The sequence below is a fragment of the Eumetopias jubatus genome, unplaced genomic scaffold, assembly GCF_037043125.1.
Source record: "Eumetopias jubatus isolate StellerSeaLion01/CBP00866 unplaced genomic scaffold, mEumJub1_p1.0 scaffold_7, whole genome shotgun sequence".
Taxonomy (NCBI): Eukaryota; Metazoa; Chordata; class Mammalia; order Carnivora; family Otariidae; genus Eumetopias; species Eumetopias jubatus.
Genome location: NW_028274813.1, coordinates 73,239,841 through 73,258,665, shown reverse-complemented (window position 1 = coordinate 73,258,665; position 18,825 = coordinate 73,239,841). Strand labels below are relative to the sequence as shown.

The 18,825-nt window shown below is 42.6% G+C and overlaps 1 protein-coding gene across 2 annotated transcripts; it reads right to left on the bottom strand.

Annotated features, from left to right (window-relative positions):
- Nucleotides 1-639: 639 nt before the first annotated feature.
- METTL3 (methyltransferase 3, N6-adenosine-methyltransferase complex catalytic subunit) lies at nucleotides 640-12,476 on the bottom strand. Of its 2 annotated transcripts, none has more exons than XM_088024679.1 (11): nucleotides 12,233-12,476; nucleotides 5,899-6,116; nucleotides 5,732-5,803; nucleotides 3,892-4,067; nucleotides 3,080-3,296; nucleotides 2,666-2,853; nucleotides 2,252-2,290; nucleotides 1,959-2,067; nucleotides 1,774-1,839; nucleotides 1,514-1,626; nucleotides 640-872 (listed from the first exon to the last, which is right to left on the bottom strand). In XM_088024679.1, exons 1-11 carry the CDS (start codon nucleotides 12,330-12,332, stop codon nucleotides 761-763), a joined length of 1,410 nt encoding a protein of 469 aa, XP_087880805.1. In that variant the 5' UTR covers nucleotides 12,333-12,476; the 3' UTR covers nucleotides 640-760. The 2 variants fall into 2 exon arrangements, with proteins under 2 accessions (XP_087880805.1, XP_027950980.1); XM_028095179.2 differs by having other exon boundaries at nucleotides 5,399-5,803; nucleotides 12,233-12,475.
- Between the last annotated feature and the right edge of the window lie 6,349 nt (nucleotides 12,477-18,825).

The following is an 18,825-nucleotide window of genomic DNA, read 5'->3' as shown; positions in this document are numbered from 1 at the left end:
CTTATTTATTTCTTTACAAATAATGTTATTTCTGTAATCCTTGATCCTCCCTCTTGCACTTACCACAGTTTATGAGTGTAAAAGACAGAAGTCTATATCCTTAATATAAGGTTTTACCAAAGTCTAAAGAAGTTGTGTTCACTTGTGTTTAATGAAATATCTTTTAAAAGATAGGCTAGAGGTGTTTTCACTTACATAATGTATAGGCTAATTCTCTGTACACCCTAGGGTTTCATTTAAATTTAAGATGTGCTTATCTCATTTTTCTTGGAAATAAGCTAAAAAAAGAAAAGACAAGCAAAGCCACATAGTTGTGAAAGGGTAAACAAATATTTAGAGCATGTTAGCCCTAATGATGATAACCTTAAGTGAAATCAAATCTTACCTTGAGAAATAGCTGTCCCAGAGAACCCCCTTCTTGATTACGACGTTCACGTAGTACTAACTGCTAATCACTTTGATCCTATATAGTATAATCAACATTTTAATTCTTTCCATGCACTCATTTAGTTTGAACCTTACAACAACCCAGTGAGGTAGGTAGCATATTCCCAGCTTACATATAAGAAATCCTGCTGAGAAATAAGGTGCACGAGATTACACACTGTCAAGTGGCAGAGCCAGATTTTGACCTTGAAATCCCAACCACAATACAAACTTTTATTTAAATAAGGAAGAAAAACTATTGTACAAATATTACTCTTCAGGTGCAGCCTACAGAGCCATGGCTGTAGGTGCTTAGCTCTGTAAGGAAGTGCTTCTACAGATTTTTAGGTTTAGAGATGATACCATCTGGATACCTTTGCTTGAACCGGGCAACCACATCTGGGTCTAGTAGGTGGATCCCATCCAGTTGGTTTCCAAGGGTGATCCTGAAGTAAAGATAAAGAAGAGGCAAACCAAAAAATCCTGGAATTAAAAGGCTTAATATTGTTAAAAGATGCTTACCTTTTATTAAGGCTGCCTGTCATCTCATCTAATATTCATGCCAATTCTTTTAAGAAGACCTTAATATTAGAATAGTATTTGGTAGTATGACTGGTTAGGAACTGGGCACAGATTTTGGTGTTAAAATAGGCTGGATCTGTATTACTTAAGGGTTAGTAACAGACAGCTAACCAGGCGTACTTCACAAAGTTGCTGCCAATGAGTATTCTTTGGATAAATAAAATGCTAGCAACATGTCTTCCAAAGCTCTACTAAGAGAATGAAAGATACTGAAACTGTTGACAGATTAAATGGATTCTTAACCACCAGGGGGCAGATTCAATACATCCCATAGAATAACTGAGGAAAATCTTCAGTAGAGACCCTTTAAGAGAGCAGTTATTTGGGTCTTAAAACCTGTTGGGTCTCCAGTGAATGTTGCAGAGCCCCATAAAACAGTTTAAATACAAGCTTGGGTGGCTTATGAATCCTCTGAAGCCCATTTTTAAACTACTGAAATATGAGGTAAAGCTCTACCAACAGCCATCCTTGACCATAAACAGGAGGGCTACTATGTTTGCCTTACCAGTTGGGCTGCACATTGTGTGGTCTTCCAAATAACTCAATCTTGCGAGTGCCAGGGGATAGTCTCTCAATCATGCCATAGATTTCATCTGGTTTATGACTGGTAGAACGAACCTAGGAAAGCAAGGCTGTAGTTACTTTTATGTTACCAAAGATTGCAAGTCTAGCCCTTTCCATTTATATTTATGATCAAATGAGAGAACCTGGAACACACCTGACTTGATTAATGTGGAAGGTTTGGATGCCTGGGGAAGCACATACCTCAGCTACGATCACATCGCAATCCAGACCCTGGTTGAAGCCTTGGGGATTTCCTTTGACACCAACCTGCTCAGCACAGAGAACAGATCACCTTATGGAACCCCCAGCATTTGAACTTTTTCTCAGTAAGTCCAACAATTCCTCTTTCTGCTTCACCTATTGAACTGGGCCCCAGTGTTGCTCACCAAGCAGTGTTCCTTCCCGTGGTTCAACCAGTGACCCGTACGGCCTGTCCGAATAATGCGCTGCAGTTGATTTGTCTTCACCCAGATAATTTCATCTACCCGTTCATAACTGTGGGACATAAGGAAGAGAACTAGAGCTTTAATCAGGCTTTCACAGTTGAGGGGTAGTACCATCTACTCTACAGAGGAAAAGGACTCATAGGGAATACTCTGGGAGAAGAGAACACATCTCAACTACAGCAATTACATTTCTATTTCCTTCAATAGAAAGCAACACAATGATCACTACTTACCCCCAGAGGTTCAGACATTCTCTGCCCAATTCCATGGCCCTAAAAAGAAAAGGGTTAAACAGCTGCTTTCATGTCGGTATTTTTTATCCCTTCAAGATACCGAAATGTTTTCAGTAGACATTCAGTGAACATTTACATGCAAGACGCCGTTAGGGCAACAGGATGGATCTAAGAATGAAAACATAAAACAGTATCTATTCTCAATGGCCTTACCTTTCATAAGGAACAGATGTAAAGTTAAATATAATTCAGGTATCATTTGTGTTATATACAGGCATTAGGTCTCAGTAGCAAAAAAGGCTGACATATAGTCATACAGTTAATAGCAGGGCTAGGAAAACCCAGGATTTTATTCCCACCCAGTACTCACTCTGTACTATCTGCCCATACCTACATATCTTTGAACTGCATTACCTGCCTGTGACCCAGAGGAAGAGAAAGCCATCATCCTGCAGTACTGGTATGTTGAGCCTGCGCATCTCATCATCTGTCAGCGTCCCATAGGGCAGCTCCATGTGAATATCCCAGGGTGGGTCAGCCATCACAACTGCAAACTTGCCCAAGATACTGACGTCCAGGTAGCGGATATCACAACAGATCCACTGCATGAGGTGGTATTCGGTCATCTTTCCTTCCTTCACTCTCAGATTCATGGCCCCAGTCCCTCTTTTCCATTTGATTTTCCTATTCCATTATAAATATGTATATCCCACACCATTCCCAATCAGTAAGATAGATTGCTGATTATGCCTGCTTTCCTACATGTATGGCTGCCCTACTCAGATATAAGTACATAAATTGAAGTAAGTTTTCTGAGTGGACAGGTACCTGAGGAGGGAAGAGTCGATCTGCACTGGAGTCACCTCCAACACTCTGTGTAAGAGCAAGCTCTTGGCTAGGTGTATGGTCTTTGCTCCCAGGAGCCTCAGAATCCATGCAAGCATCAATTTCATAGTGAACATATTTGCAGGTATCCATGTGGAAACATGTGTTAAGGAAAGAGCAGTCACCTAATGACTCATCAGTGTGTTTATTGATGATTCGTCTGGGAAGATAAAAAGGGAGAATGAGAATCGAGATGGTGTTCCATAGTTAGATCCCATAGTTCAAGTTCCAAACTATTTCAAAATTTTGTCCTTTATTACCCTCTCCTAATTTTATCTTTAGAGCTTCCTCCAAGAGTTTGCAGAGAAAGGAAGCAGGTAACATGGAAATCCATAATGCACACTAAAGAAGAATTTAATTCCTCTCTGAGCAAAGACAACTTTCTTAGGACAGGAAAAAGGGCTTGCTGGTTAGAGCTGAATGAAACAATGGCCCTAGAGCCCAAGTTCCTATTTCCAAGATCATCCTTCCAGAGAATTTTAACTTTTACTGGGCCTCAGAGACAGAGATGCCTTGCTAATGCAAGAATGGGACATTATTTAAAAAAATCTCATCTGTTTGGGAGTGCAGTCTGTATTCTCTCCCACAGAACACTACTTCTGAAAGTACACCTTCAGAATCTGGAGGTCTAAGACAAATCATTAAAACCATTTAATGACAGGATCAAAGACAGAACCCCAGTGACTGGAAAAATGTGCTGAAAATGAATGAGTGCTTCTGGGAGCCCCACCCCACCTCTCTCCCTCCCAAGACACCTGAAATGCAGCTTGCGGCAGGGCCGGTCAGCATCACTGGCTTTCATGCACTCCTCCTTGGTTCCATAGTCACAGAACTCTTGTACTTGGGCCCGACCTCGTGAGCGAAACTTTTCAACAATGGACTGTTCCTTGGCTGTTGTTGTATTTAATAGCTCTAGGATCTCCTGACTGACCTGTGACAAAAGAAGCCTTAGACTTAAAAGGGTTTGCAGATAAAATGAGCCCTAAGCCACCTCCCTAAATTCTACTTGATAATGTCCTGTTCTAAGAGGTGAATGAGCTAACCTAATACGGGAAAATTGGGAGTTCTAGAAGATTTGTCATGGGTTCAGTACTTTCTTACAGATCTGCATTTGGGATGGAATTAAAATATATGAAGCCTGGTTCCTACTGCTGAGCATTAAGTTAACCTCTCCTCCCCAGGAAAGCAATCCTTCCCACCAAAACCACTTATATTTACATAATCAAGACACAGTAAGTACTAAGCACTTCACTGTTCAGCTGAGTCTATGCAACAGTTCTGTAAGGGAGGGTACTCTGGTTATCCTCACCTTACAGATGAGAAGACCAAGGCTCAAGAGAAGTTAAATTTAACTTGTCCATATTTACACATGTAGAAGTAGCAAATGGGTAAGAATTCATGTGAGTCCATTATTTATATTGAGAACCACAGTTAACTGCCAATTCACATTGTTTAGTAATCAGTTTCCATAATTAATGAATGGTCCATGGTAACTACCTTCCAGTATTGATCTCCATTCATCTCCCTCTGTTCCTATATTTGGGGTCACTTCCGTTTACCTGATGATTCTTCCAATGACAAACATTCTCAAAATCGGGAGTTTCTCAACATTGGCTTTATTGACATTTGGCGGAAGTAGTTCTTTATCATGTGGAGATTATCCTATGATTGTAGGACGCTTAACAGTAGTAGATGCCTGTAGCGCGACCCTGTGTTGCGACAACCACAGTGTCTTTATGTGATTGCTAAATGTTCTCCGGGGGAAGGAAGTGGGGAAAAATAATCCCCAGTTGACAACCACTATTCTAAACCCACAATCCTAAGAACTGCTCCTTGCCCTAGTTACGGGTAAATCCCTCCCAACCAAAGCTGTAATTCAAAGTGTATATGTGAGGAGTGCCAGGTTGGCTCAGTTGGTAGAGCATTCAACTCTTGATCTTGGGGTTGTAAGTCTGAGCCCCAAAATGGGTGTAGAGATTATTAAAAATAAAATCTTTAAGGGGCACCTGGGTGGCTCAGTCGTTAAGCATCTGCCTTCAGCTCAGGTCATGATCCCAGGGTCCTGGGATTGAGCTTCACATCAGGCTCCCTGCTCAGCAGGAAGCCTGCTTCTCCCTCTCCCTCTCCCCCTGGTTGTGTTCCCTCTCTCGCTGTGTCTCTCTGTCAAATAAATAAATAAAATCTAAAAATAAAAAAAATAAAATCTTTAAAAAAAACAAAGAAACAAAGTATATGTGTTAAAGCATTTCCATCTACCCCTACCTTCTTACTCTGTTGTTCCTTAGTAGACTGCTGGTTCAGAAGGCTCTCTATCTCCAGATCAACATCTGAGGCAGCATGTTTCCTTGATTTCTTGGTTGGCTCCTTGGCTGCTTCTGATGCTGTAGAGGCCAGGCCAGAGGCCAAAGAGCTAGCAAAGGCAGCTACTGTGGTTGAGTCCTGCTCTGCACGCCGCTTCTGCCCTGTGATAGTCCCTGTTACCTCCCCAGGGCCCTTCTTTTCTGCCACAGCACCCATCATAGCAGAGAGCTTGGAATGATCAGCATAGGTCACAAGAGTGGGATGTGCGTCATCTTGTAAGAGACCTCGTTTTACCTCAATCAACTCCTGAGCTGCAAACTTCTGTAGGAGGCTTTCTACCCCATCTTGAGTGGCAGGGGCATCTGGCTAGGGAAGGAGGAGAGGGAAAGGCAGTAAGACACTGACCATGAACTGAAGCAAAGTAAGTGGTATATCCTAACCCTGTCTTATCAGATCATTACCGTGGAGATGGCAAGACGGATGGACACAGCATCAGTGGGCAATGTTAAGGCCAGATCAGAGAGGTGGTGTAGCAATTTCTTCTCTAACTCGGGGTCTGTAGCTAGTTCAGGAACTGCTGAAGCTGTGCTGGGCTTAGGGCCACCAGAAGTGGGTGCAGTAGGCACTGGGCTGTCACTGCGGAAGGTGGGAGACAGTGCTGCCTCTGGATTTCGTAGATCTAGGAGTGAAGAAAAGTGAAGAAAATGATAAAGGACAAGGACTGTAGTGTAGGTCTGTCTAGACACTCCTCAGGAGTCAAATTCTCCAACATTCACAGCACGTACTTTCATTTCATGAAGAGAATTCTCTGACCAAATTTAGCACTAGATCACCTTTCCTCAATCATACTCAAGCATTCACTGCTTTGCCAAGGTAATCCTGGATTTTCTGAGAACCACTTACCTTTTCTCTACTGAGTAAGAGGTATTTTCCTAATTCCAGTCCCTGCTGTGGTTCAAAGGAAATTAGCAGCATGGTAGATTTAAATGTCCATACCACCTCCCTTCAGTCACTCGAATGACAACCGAAATAATCAACCCAAATTTAGGGGCACCTGGGTGGTTAAGCATCCCAACTCCTTTTAATTTCACCTCAGGTCATGATCTCAAGATCCTGAGTCTGAGCTCCATGGTGGGCTCCAAGCTCAGGGGGGAATCTGCTAAAGAGGCCCCTCCCCCAGCTTGTTTGCACATACATGCTCTCTCTCCAATAGTAAACCTTTAAAAAAATATATTTTAAATAATAACCCAAATTTTAAAGCCAGAAATATTTTCAACAACCTATCAGCTCTTCTGAGGAATGGAGTTTGAATTTTAAAGAATTAAGGCCACTGGACACCAGAGGATATGTAAAATGACAGTGTTGAGGATTAGGACCTTTTTCTTTATTAAAGATTTTGTTTTTAAGTAATCTCTACACCCAACATGGGGCTCAAACTTACAAGCCCAAATCAAGAGTCGTGCACTCTATCGCCTGAGCCAGCCAGGTGTCCCTAGAATGTGACCTCTAACACTCAAACACGAGAATTTTATAAAACTTTGCAGAAGGGCACCTGGGTGGCTCAATCGTTAAGCGTCTGCCCTCTGCTCGGGTCATGGTCCCAGGGTCCTGGGATCGAGCCCCTCGTCTGGCTCCCTGCTTAGTGGGGAGTCTGCTTCTTCCTCTGCTCCTCCCCCCGCTTGTGCTCTCTCACCCACAAATAAAATCTTAAAAAAATAAAATACAAATGAAATATTTAGCTCTGGACTTGTACCAGAATTCTGTTAAATATTATAAGATATAAGTGGGTCATTAGTTTACATTTAGAAATATTTTGGTTACTTAAACATTTTTACTCTAATGGAATTGACTTTAGTAAAATTGGACTCACAAATTCCAAGGAAAATGGAGCTGAACTATATCAAACACCTTGCTGGAACAGTTACATTTTATGAAAATGAGTTACACCCTATTTGGAAAACAGACTCCACAATACCATACTAGCTGGAAATGTTAAATAACTGACAGAACTTGGGCGCCTGGGCGGCTCAGTCGTTAAGCATCTGCCTTCGGCTCAGGTCATGATCCCAGGGTCCTGGGATCAAGCCCCACCATCAGGCTCCCTGCTCCGCGGGAAGCCTGCTTCTCCCTCTCCCACTCCCCCTGCTTGTGTTCCCTCTCTCGCTCTCTCTCTCTCTGTCAAATAACTAAAATCTTTAAAAAAAATAACTGACAGAACTTTGTTCACTTTGCTTATGATTCCTTTATGTTCTGCTAAATCTTAAGAGTAGAACATTTGCCAGATGAACTGATACAAGTTCCTTGTTTTGTTTGGCAAAGAGGTACTGTATATGTGGAGATCCCTGAAGCACTTTCAAGGTTGGGACAAGAAAGAATTCAAGAGCAACGGACCCAAGCTAAAAATATGTAAGAAATATAAGTGACAATTATTATTTAGCTTAATTGGAAGACTACAGGCAAAATTTCTGCACTGAACAGGATTGAATGATGACTGCTGAAGTCCTTGCAATTCAGAGATTCTAGGAGTCTAATAAACTTGAGCTAATTGAGCTAAATACCCCAATTACAATTTACACTGGGATAAAACTGAGATTTTTTTTTTAAATCAGTCAAGTTTTAAAATATTTTGAAGTAACCAAAAACTTATTTCATTAAGCAACTGAAGCACAATCAATAATAAGTATTATTTTTAAGGCAGAAGAAACAAGTACTCTAAAATTAGGATTTCAGGGGCGCCTAGGGGCTCAGTTGGTTAAGCGCCTGCCTTCGGATCAGGCCATGATCTCAGGGTCCTGGGATCGAGCCCCACGTTGGGCTCCCTGCTCAGTGGAGAGCCTGCTTCTCCCTCTCCTGCTTGTGCTATTTCTGTCGCTAAATCTGTCTCTCTCTCTCAAATAAATAAATATCTTTAAAAAAATAAAATTAGGATTTCAGGGATGCCTGGGTGGCTCAGTCAGTTAAGTGTCTGCCTTCGGCTCAGGTCATGACCCCAGGGTCCTGAGATTGAGTCACGCATCAGGCTCCTTGCTCGGCGGGAAGCCCGCTTCTGCCTCCGCCTGCTTCTCCCCCTGCTTGTGCATGCGCGAGCGCTCTCTTTCTGACAAATAAATAAAATCTTAAAAAAAAAAAAAAGGATTAGGATTTCAGAATTTCAGGGGGGCGCCTGGGTGGCTCAGTTAAGCAACTTCCTTCGGCTCAGGTCATGATCCCAGGGTCCTGGGATGGAGCCCCACCTCAGTCTCCCTGCTCAGCAGGGAGTCTGCTTCTCCCTCTCCCTCTGCCCCTCCCCCCCATGCTCTCATGCACCTGCGCACATGCTCTCTCTCTCTCTCAAATAAATAAAATCTTTAAACTTAGGATTTCAGGCATTACACCCACAAATTGTTCTTTTTTTTATTTTGTTTACTTGACAGAGCGAGCACAAGCAAGGGGAGCTGCAGAGGGAGAGGGAGAATCAGGCTTCCCACTGAGCAAGGAGCCCGATGCGGGGCTTGATCCCAGGACCCTGGGATCATGACCTGAGCCGAAGGCAGACGCCTATCGACTGAGCCACCCAGGCGCCCCCCACAAATTGTTCTATATGTTATCTACTGATGTAACTCATTATTATATACTGATATAACTCATTATTCATATATTTATTTGTTTTATACATTATGTACTAATATAACTCATTATATATCTTTAACTCCTACAGTATGCCAAAGGGAGTAAATCATATTAGCTACTGTTAACAGAAAATGGGGCTAAAGGAAGATGTGGGTAAATTTTAAGTCAATACCCAGGATACAGGTCCTCTGTTATGCAGCTCTGAAATTTTTAATATTTTAGGTAAGCCATAAATTATCCGTTACCCCTCCCCCTTAATTCATGTTTAAACTTTGTGCCAGGTACCTTACTTATCTTGCTGCCATTAATATGAGCTTTATTTTGTTTGTTAAAAAATGGCTATGGCACCAGGGTGGCTCAGTAGATTAAGCATCCAACTCTTGGTTTTCGCTCAGGTCATGATCTCATGGGTCATGAGATCGTGCTCAGCGGGGAGTCTGTTAGAAGATTCTCTCCCTCTGCCTCTCCCCCCACTCAATGGCAGGCCCTCTCTCTCTAAATACATCTTTAAAAAAAATAAAGACCTAAAAAAGTAATAATAAAATATCTAAATAAAAATTTTAAAAGGCCTGGGCGCCTGGGTGGCTCAGTTGGTTAAGCGACTGCCTTTGGCTCAGGTCGTGATCCCGGAGTCCTGAGATCGAGTCCCACATCAGGCTCCCTGCTCAGCGGGGAGCCTGCTTCTCCCTCTGACCCTCTCCCTTCTCATACTGTTTCTCTCTCTCTCTCTCTCTCTCTCTCTCAAATAAATAAATAAATAAATAAATAAAATCTTAAAAAAAAAAAAAAAGGCCTAAGCTCCCTATAGATAACACCTACTACACCTTTTTTTTAAAACCACCTTAAGGGAAAATAAATAAATTAAACAAGCCACTTTAAGGTATGACTGACATGTAAAAAGCTTAATATATTTAACAAATATAACTTTATGAGTTTGGAAATAAGGTTACACACCCATGAAACCATCACTACCATGAAGGCCATAAACCTATTGGGAAAAAAAATGTACTTTAAAAATGCCAAACTAAGGAAGGTCTCCCAGTGATTCTTTGTCCATGGTATTTGCATTCATTAATGATATGGATACATTTTAGTTCACTTAATATCCTTGTCTTTTCTCCCTGAGCTTTGTAGTAAACAATTAAGTATCAGATTTCACTAATGCTATAAAAATCAAGAGGTAGTAAGAAAATTTTTATTTCCTGCAGGAAAAGAATGGAATCATCTAAATTATTAGCAAGCCTTTGGTTATTCTTACCTGGAAACTTGATTAATAAACTAAGAGAGTATGTCTCACGTTTTCCTAAGAATCCTGATGCTCAAAAAAATAGATTCTTTGGAATAACCAAAATAATTCAAAGAAAGAACAGTGATAGGCTGGTTTATTTTGTGTTTTATCTCTATCTACTCCCACAGTACCACATGGGCCAGCCAAAGCTCTGGGCCAGAAGACAATACATTTTTTTTTAAGATTTTATTTATTTATTTGACAGAGAGAGACACAGCAAGAGAGGGAACACAAGCAGGGGGAGTGGGAGAGGGAGAAGCAGGCTTCCTGCTGAGCAGGGAGCCCTATGCAGGGCTCGATCCGGATCATGACCTGAGGCAAAGCCATCCAGGCACCCAACAATACGTTTAAGCACAACCTTAAAAATATTTTTATAAGTCCTAACCATATTCTTTAGGCAGATGTACTAGGAATCTTAACCATATTTTAAGTGGGTCAAGAGATTAAGTCAAGAGATATTTATATCCAAAAAAAAAAAGTATTTACATTCAAGGGAGAATACAATCTTGTTGTCAAAATTATTAAACATGCTTAGCATGAAACTGAAGTATCGACACTCTAAGTTAGGTTTGCACATGGCACAAAGTCTGGTTAATACCAAAGTGTGGTTATTACCATGGAAAAGTGAAATGGAACTTAAAATTGACTACTAATTAATCTCCGATCATAGGACTTGTACTTCTTCTTCCTCTACTTGCCCTGCCCTCTTAACTTCTCTTTAATTATCTAAGTCCTATGTAGCCATCAAGATCAAATCACAAGTGCTAACTCATGTTGCCTTTGCAAATAAAGCCAACTCTTGTTACTTTTCCCTTCCCTGTCTATACTTATTGTGGATTCATTCATTCAGCATTTTACATATATCATATCATAGTTCTGAATTTTTTATAAGCATCTGAATTATTTTATAAGCATCAATCCTTTATCCCCCCTAAATTTTAAACTCCCTGAGAGCTGAGACAGTATGTCACTTATCTTTGTCCATTTTTTGTTAGGCACACTGTAAATACTTAACAGATGTTTGTTTATTATGGTGTCAAAGTCCTGACAGAACATCTAGGTTCCAGGGGCCAGAACATGAGCACATGGACCTGATATGTACCAAGACAAGATTTAGAGATGGACTCCAGGATATTAATAAACACTGGAACTACCACAAGGATGGTATGGATTCACTATCCTTGTAGATCTTTATAACTTATTTGTTTTAAATAATCCAGGGCTTGTGCTGGGGATAGGGGTAGATAAAACTGGACAGTCATTTGAGGTTCCTTCAAGTTTTGTGACACAGAGGGCAACGGGAGGGGAGAAAAAGTTTAAAAACATAAAACAAATATTTTCAGGTTTCTGCTTGGGACGTAGATGGCTAAGACAATGCCATTTCTTCTACTCATTTAGCAACTCTGTAAGGGTCCCTGAGCTGGTCACTGTGGATACAAAGGTTCGGTCCGTGCTCTCATGGTGGCTACAGTGGCAAAGAAACGACCACTACAAAGCAGTCGCTATAACGGAAGAACAAAGCGCCATAGGAGCAAAAAAAGGGGGGGGGCTTAACTGTTTCAAGGGATGGGGGGCTAGGAGGCCTAGCAAAGGCAACGTTCGCGCAGACTTAAAGAGGAGTCTGCCAAGCGGACGAGGGTGGGGTGGGGTGGTGGGGACCAGGCTTCTGTCTCGAGAATGTGAACTGGAGGAACCAAGGCCCGAGGTGGAACGGAACTACGACTACGTACAGGAGGACGAAGGGTCTGTGTGCTGAGGGTGAAGAGGAGAGTACTGATGTACCAGGTATTAAAGAAATGACCGCTTGGGAAAGGGTGCTGACTTGGGAGGTCTTTTTCTCCAGGGTTCCCTCCCGCCCTCCCTGGCTAAACCTCGGCCCGGACAGCCCCGCGCCTCACCCAAGTGCCCCGAGTCCTGCTTCCGCCTCCGCTGCAGCCTCTCTCGCAGCGAGTCCAGCTGCTTTTTGTGGGCCTGGATAGAACTCCACGTGTCCGACATCCTAGTCTCTCAGCCGGGACACGTCTCGAATCAGGCGCGGTGGACTAGCACCTCCCAGCCCCAGCAGCAGGAAATCTCCAATTCTCCCGCGGACACCCCCAGGCTAACCGGAAAGAGTTCCGGGTAATGCGCTAGCCGGGAAGTCATTTTCCGTTTCCCGCTCGCTTTGAAGCTCAAATGAGAGCCACCTTAGGTGTTGGCAGGATGGCGGAAATATTTTTAATAGGAGCTCCCCCGTTCTTCCGGGCGCGGTGAAGCTGTGGTTTCCATATTAGTGCCTGGCAGAACAGCCATGTTGCTTATAGAGGCGCATGCGGCCATGTTGAATGTAAGGAGTTGACCCAAGGTGTTAAGACAGCACTAATAGAGCAGCAAGTGTAGTACAGATTTTTATTTATTTTGCAAAGATTTTATTTTTAAGTAATCTCTACACCCCATATGGGGCTTGAACTCACCACATGGAGATCAAGAGTTGTATGCTCCACTGACTGAGCCAGTGAGGTGCCCCAGTGGTACAGATTTTTAAAATGAAAGACAACTAATTCCTTTTGACAGTTAGATACTAACATACCTTTTCCGCTGTAGATGTTGCCGTTTTATGTTTTCATGCATTTATTTATAAAGATACAGCTATTAGGCTGCGCCTGGTGGGCTTAGTCATTAAGCTTCTGCCTTCAGCTCAGGTCATGATCCCAGGGTCCTGGAATCCGGCCCTGCGTGGGGAATCCCTGCTCTGCAGGAAGCCTGCTTCTCCCTCTCCCCCTGCTTGTGTTCCTTCTCTCGCTGTCTCTCTCTGTGTCAAATAAATAAAATCTTAAAAAAAAAAAAGATACAGCTATTACGTTGGTTTACAGTCTATGGGTGTGTGCCTGGAGGTGCCCTTCTTTGAAAGAGAAGGAGGACTGGGCTCCTGGGTAGCTCAATTGGTTAAGCATCTGCCTTAGGTTCAGGTCATGGTGCCAGGGTCCTGGTGTCTAGCCACATGGCTGGGTCCCTGTTCAACAGGGTGTCTGCTTCTCCCTTTCCCTCTCTCTCTGTCTCCCCCCACCACCACCACCTGCCCCTCTCTCAATTTTTTTTAAAAACCACATTTATTTAAAAAAGAAAAAGAGGGGCGCCTGGGTGGCTCAGTTGGTTAAGCGACTGCCTTCGACTCAGGTCATGATCCTGGAATCCCGGGATCGAGTCCCACATCGGGCTCCCTGCTCAGCAGGAAGTCTGCTTCTCCCTCTGACCCTCTTCCTTCTCGTGCTCTCTCTCATTCTCTCTCTCTCAAATAAATAAATAAAATCTTTAAAAAAATAATAATAAAAAAGAAAAAGAGGAGGACTGATGGTGCACAGATATCTTTTTTGTTGTTGTTGTTAAGATTTTATTTGGGGACACCTGGGAGGCTCAGTGGGTTGAGCATCTGCCTCCCCAGCCCCGGGTCCTGGGATCAAGGGGTGGAGCTGACTTAAAATAAAAAGGTTCAGGCTTGAATTGACAGCTATGGCTTCAACAGATGAAGCTATAGGAGAAAATTCCAGGCTGAGGACATGATAAAAAAAAAAAAAAGATCTAGAGTTAGGAAATTATGATGTATGTCCTGCCAATCCAGATTGGTTTGCAAAACAAAGAGAATTACATTAGAGAATTTAGGAGGTCATTTATGTTTCCATATTTGAGGCCACATGGAAAAGGGTACATGTTACCTTAGTAAAGAAGTTGGAATTTATTCAGAATACAGCAGGGAACACTTTAGGGTTTGGGAATAGGCAGCTCTTTAAAGATTAATCTAGTGTTCTAGTTGGATTGAGATGGGGAGGAAAGAGAGTTTAGAGACAGGGAAAATAGTAGCCTTTTTTTTTTTTTTAAGTAGGCTCTATGCCCAAGGTGGGGCTTGAACCCAAAACCCCTTGGGGTGCCTGGGTGGTTCAGTCGGTTAAGTGTCTGCCTTCAGCTCAGGTCATGATCCCAGTGTCCCGAGATAGAGCCCTGCATGGGGTTCCGTGCTCAGCGGGGAGTCTGCTTCTCCCTCTCCCTCTGCCTCCCTGCCTGCCTGCCTGCCTACTTGTGATCTCTATCTCTCTCTCTGTCAAATAAATAAATAAAATCTTTAAAAAAAAAACAACTATTAAAGGGTCACATGCTCTACCAGCAGAGCCCACAAAGCACCCAAGTTAGTAGCTTATTTCAACCGGTGTTTGGTGATAGGGCCTTTAATTAACTCAGAAGCTGGTTATGGATAGTAATGGAAAGGAATGGGTGAATATGAGAAGTGGGGGCTATTGAGAAGAAAGATGTATGTGTATTGGAATGTAGCAGTTTCATCCATTTATTCAGCAAAGATTTAGTAGTGATCAAAATATTCATTTCCAAACTTTTTTCTCAATTTAATATACTTACTAGGCAATTTACACCATCTTTTGAGATGTGTAACTTTGTGTGTTTGTTTGTTTGTTGAGATGCATGACTTTATATGTGAGCCTTCAAGCAGAGGACACAGAAATGTATAGGGGCTCATATGAGTATCTCTGGATATTTAATTCTCAGGATTATACCTAATTAAAAGGGAAAATGCTATCTTCCTCAGCTGAAATACTCTTGGAAAAGTTGGCTGATACGAGATCATGGAAGACTACTCAAGGGGACTGCTCTACCTAAGGGTTTTGGCTTCCTTTAAGGACCTGGGTCTAGCAACTGCCAAGAAAGTGGACAAGGGATGCTTTTGTACTTTCGTTTGGGATGTATCCTGTGTGGCCCTATGTTTAGACACATGTATCATTCCTGAAGTAAGATAATACCATTAATGCTATATTACAGATTTTTTTTTTTTTATCTGACAGAGAGAGAGAGAGCATAAGCAGAGGGAGGGAAAGAAGCAGGCTTCCCGGTAAGCAGGGAGCCCAACCTGGGGCTCAATCCCAGGACCCTGGGATCATGACCTGAGCTGAAGGCAGACACTTGAATGAGCCACCCAGGCACACCTATATTATAGAATTGTTAAGGGGCGCCTGGGTGGCTCAGTTTGGTGTCTGCCTTCAGCTTGGGTTGTGGTCTCAGGGTCCTGGGACCCAGCCCGCATTGGGCTCCCTACCCAGTGGGGAGTCTGCTTCTCCTTCTCACTCTCCCTCTGTGATCTCTCTCAAATAAATAAATAAATAAATAAAATACTTTAAAAAACCCCAAAACCTAAAATCCATTAAAAAAATTGTTAAGAGTTCATTGTTCACAAATCTGAATCCCTCACTTGTTATAAGATCACTTTCTTTCAAGATCCTTAACATATAGAAATAAAATACATGGAAATCATATAGCAGTTAAGTTAAATAGTCTCGGGGGAGAAAAGAGTATTGGACATAGCCTTGTAGAAGAAAGGAGTTGATTCATCTTGAAGATGGAATTCCATAGGTTAAACCCCTAAACAATATAAGCATTTTTGTCTAGGAAAGGAAGGATTTTCTAGTGGAAGAGATTCAGTCTCTGGTAGAATTCAAGATATCTAAGGCCTGTATTGCCTCCCCTTACCTACAGAAGAAGCCAAAGAAGTAGCACAAATATTCCTGAAAGTCAACCAAATCAAGGGCAGCTTCCAGAAGTCTTTGCTTTCACATTCACTTTGGGTAAATTATTACAGTAGTAAATCAGGCAAATTTTAGGAGCATAGGAGGGCCACTCAGCATGCTCTGCTTATAGGGGGATTCTTTCTAGACTCCTCATGACCAGTTTTCTGCCCACTCTTAGCCAGTCTGCATACAATCCTGAGCAGTGCATAGGGAAAGGAACCTCACCCAAACCTCTTCTAGTCAAGACAGAGTGCAAGCCTAGTTGTGAGCAGATGAGTGCTGTATGCACTACATTTCTTAACTTTTCTTCATATCTGCTGTGGTAGATTGTTTCTAGAGTTAGTCACAGTGCTTCCCATCCCATATGCCTTTATGCAGGGTGACTTTGCCACTCTTCCTTTTAAGAGGTAAAGCTTATTTTCTTTCCTCTTGGATCTGAGCAGGCCTTTTGACTAGTTCGGCCAACAGAATGTAGCAGAAGTGATATTCTTTGAGTTTCAGAGCCTAGGCCTTAAGAGCCTTGCAGCTTGCACTCCTTTTACCTTCTTGGAGACCTGGGTCATCATGGGAGGCCACTCTCTCTCTCTCTCTGAGAGAGAGAAAGAGAGATATCCTAGAGATTGAAAGATTTGAAAGGGAAAGGGGCCCACAGGATGACAAGACAATAAAGAAAGAGGCCCCAACAATCCAGCCACTCAGCTGAAGGGCCAAAAGTGAATGAAGCCATCTTGGATCCTCCAGCCCAAATCAGAGTTGCCCAAGTGAGCTCAACCCTCACTACATGGAACATAGACAAGACATCCTATCTGAGACCTGCCTAGACACCTCATGGAATCATAGGCAACTATATAATTATTGTTTAAGAGACTAAGTATTGGGATGGTTTGTTGCATAATAATGGATTACTGAAACACCCACAATACTGACCAAATACTACTGTACTTCTTACTTGTTCTTTAGTCAAATGGTTTTTTCCTTAAGTTTTTTTCTTTCTTTTTTTTTTAAGATTTTATTTGTTTGACAGAGAGAGAGATAGCGAGAGCAGGAATACAAGTAGGGGGAGTGGGAGAGGGAGATGCAGGCTTCCCACTGAGCAGAGAGCCTGATGTGGGGCCCGATCCCAGGATGCTGGGATCATGACCTGAGCTGAAGGCAGATGCTTAATGACTGAGCCACCCAGGTACCCCCTTAAGTTTTTTTTCTTACCCAATTTTTATTTTACGATCAAAAGCAAAATGTCCACTGGGGATAGCCAATCTGTTATTAAATTAAGCATTAGAGGGGCGCCTGGCTGGTTCAGGCAGAAGAACATGCGACTCTTGATCTCAGGGATATGAGTTCAAGCCCCACGTTGGATGTAGAGATTAGTTTTAAAAAAATCTCAAAAAAATAAGAGGTGCCTGGGTGGCTCAGTCGGTTGGGCATCTGGCTCTTGATTTTGGCTCAGGTCATGATCTCAGAGTCCTGGGATCGAGCCGGAGTCAGGCTCCCTGATCAGCGAGTAGTCTGCTTGTTTCCCTCGCCCTCTGCCCTTCCCCCCTGCTTATGCTCTCTTTCTCAAATAAACCTTTTTTTTAAAAAAATATTTTATTTATTTATTTGACACAGAGAGAGAGATAGGGAGAGCAGGAACACGAGCAGGGGGAGTGGGAGAGGGAGAAGCAGGTTTCCCGCGGAGCAGGGAACCCGATGCGGGGCTTGATCCCAGGACCCTGGGATCATGACCTGAGCCGAAGGCAGACGCTTAATGACTGAGCCACCCAGGCGCCCCTAAATAAATAAATCTTAAAAAGTTAAACTGGGCCCCTAAATAAATAAATCTTAAAAAGTTAAACTGGGCCCCTAAATAAATAAATCTTAAAAAGTTAAACTGGGGCGCCTGGGTGGCTCAGTCATTAAGCGTCTGCCTTCGGCTCAGGTCATGATCCCAGGGTCCTGGGATCAAGCCCCGCATCGGGTTCCCTGCTCCGCGGGAAACCTGCTTCTCCCTCTCCCACTCCCCCTGCTTGTGTTCCCTCTCTCACTGTGTCTCTCTGCCAGATAAATAAATAAAATCTTTAAAAAAAAAAGTTAAACGTTAGAAAAAAACAAGGAGAAGAAAAGTCAAAGTTGGGTCTAATTGAGAGTAATACTAGTGAAGTCTGTCTTGCTGGTCAGGAGACACCCACTCCTTGGTTTACTAACAAGTTCCAGTAATGATAACCAGAGCCTCAGTAGTAGGAGTTTGTGAAAGATGAAAATGTGCCAATAGAATCTAGGCCTTTTTCATGAGTAATACAGGTTGAAAACTCCGAGAACCAGATGGAAGGCAGAATTAAGATTCCAAAAGTTTTAATGGGGAGTAACACCTGTAAAAGGAAAAGGGGGTAAAATGAGTTTGGAGCAGGAAGAACTGTCAGACTATGAGGCAGACCTGACCATCTCTGCCAGTCCAATGGGGACTTCCAGAGTAAAAATGCTCATTAGAGTGCCATGTTTCATGGAAATGCCTAAGCTCCTGTACCACTCACCATCTTTGCTCAGTCTTTGGCCAGAGCTGAAGAGTGGAGCGGTTGAAGGATGTCAGTGAATCAGGCTTCTTGCAGCTAGGTAGCCAGTTCTTCCTTAAAGGGGAACCTCTAAAGCAGCACATCTCTGTATCTGCCAAAGGGGACTTGGCATATCTTACATAGTTCTTAAATGATAACTGCATTGGTCCTTAGGTTGTTGAATGAATTAATATATTTGAGTGGTTATTATGAAAGTTGAATTCAAGAGAATTGTACACCCTCTCCCCCTTCTCCATCTTTGCATTATGAGTTATTTCCCTCTCTGGGAACCTGCAGGCCATTGTTTGCGTCTATCATAGTATTTACTACCACACCACCATATAAAAATGTTTATATTTTTCTTCATCTTAGACTGAGCTCCCATAGGGGCAGAAGTGTCTTACTTACTTTTGGACC

Excerpts from the sequence above, each read along its gene's own strand:
- METTL3 (XM_028095179.2), bottom strand. The coding sequence starts at position 12,332 with ATGTCGGACACGTGGAGTTCTATCCAGGCCCACAAAAAGCAGCTGGAC. Across the intron at positions 2,854-3,079 it reads ATCGACTCTTCCCTCCTCAG|TGGATCTGTTGTGATATCCG; the intron begins GTACCTGTCCAC and ends CACCTCATGCAG. Across the intron at positions 2,291-2,665 it reads TTCCTCTGGGTCACAGGCAG|GGCCATGGAATTGGGCAGAG; the intron begins GTAATGCAGTTC and ends TTTTCTTTTTAG.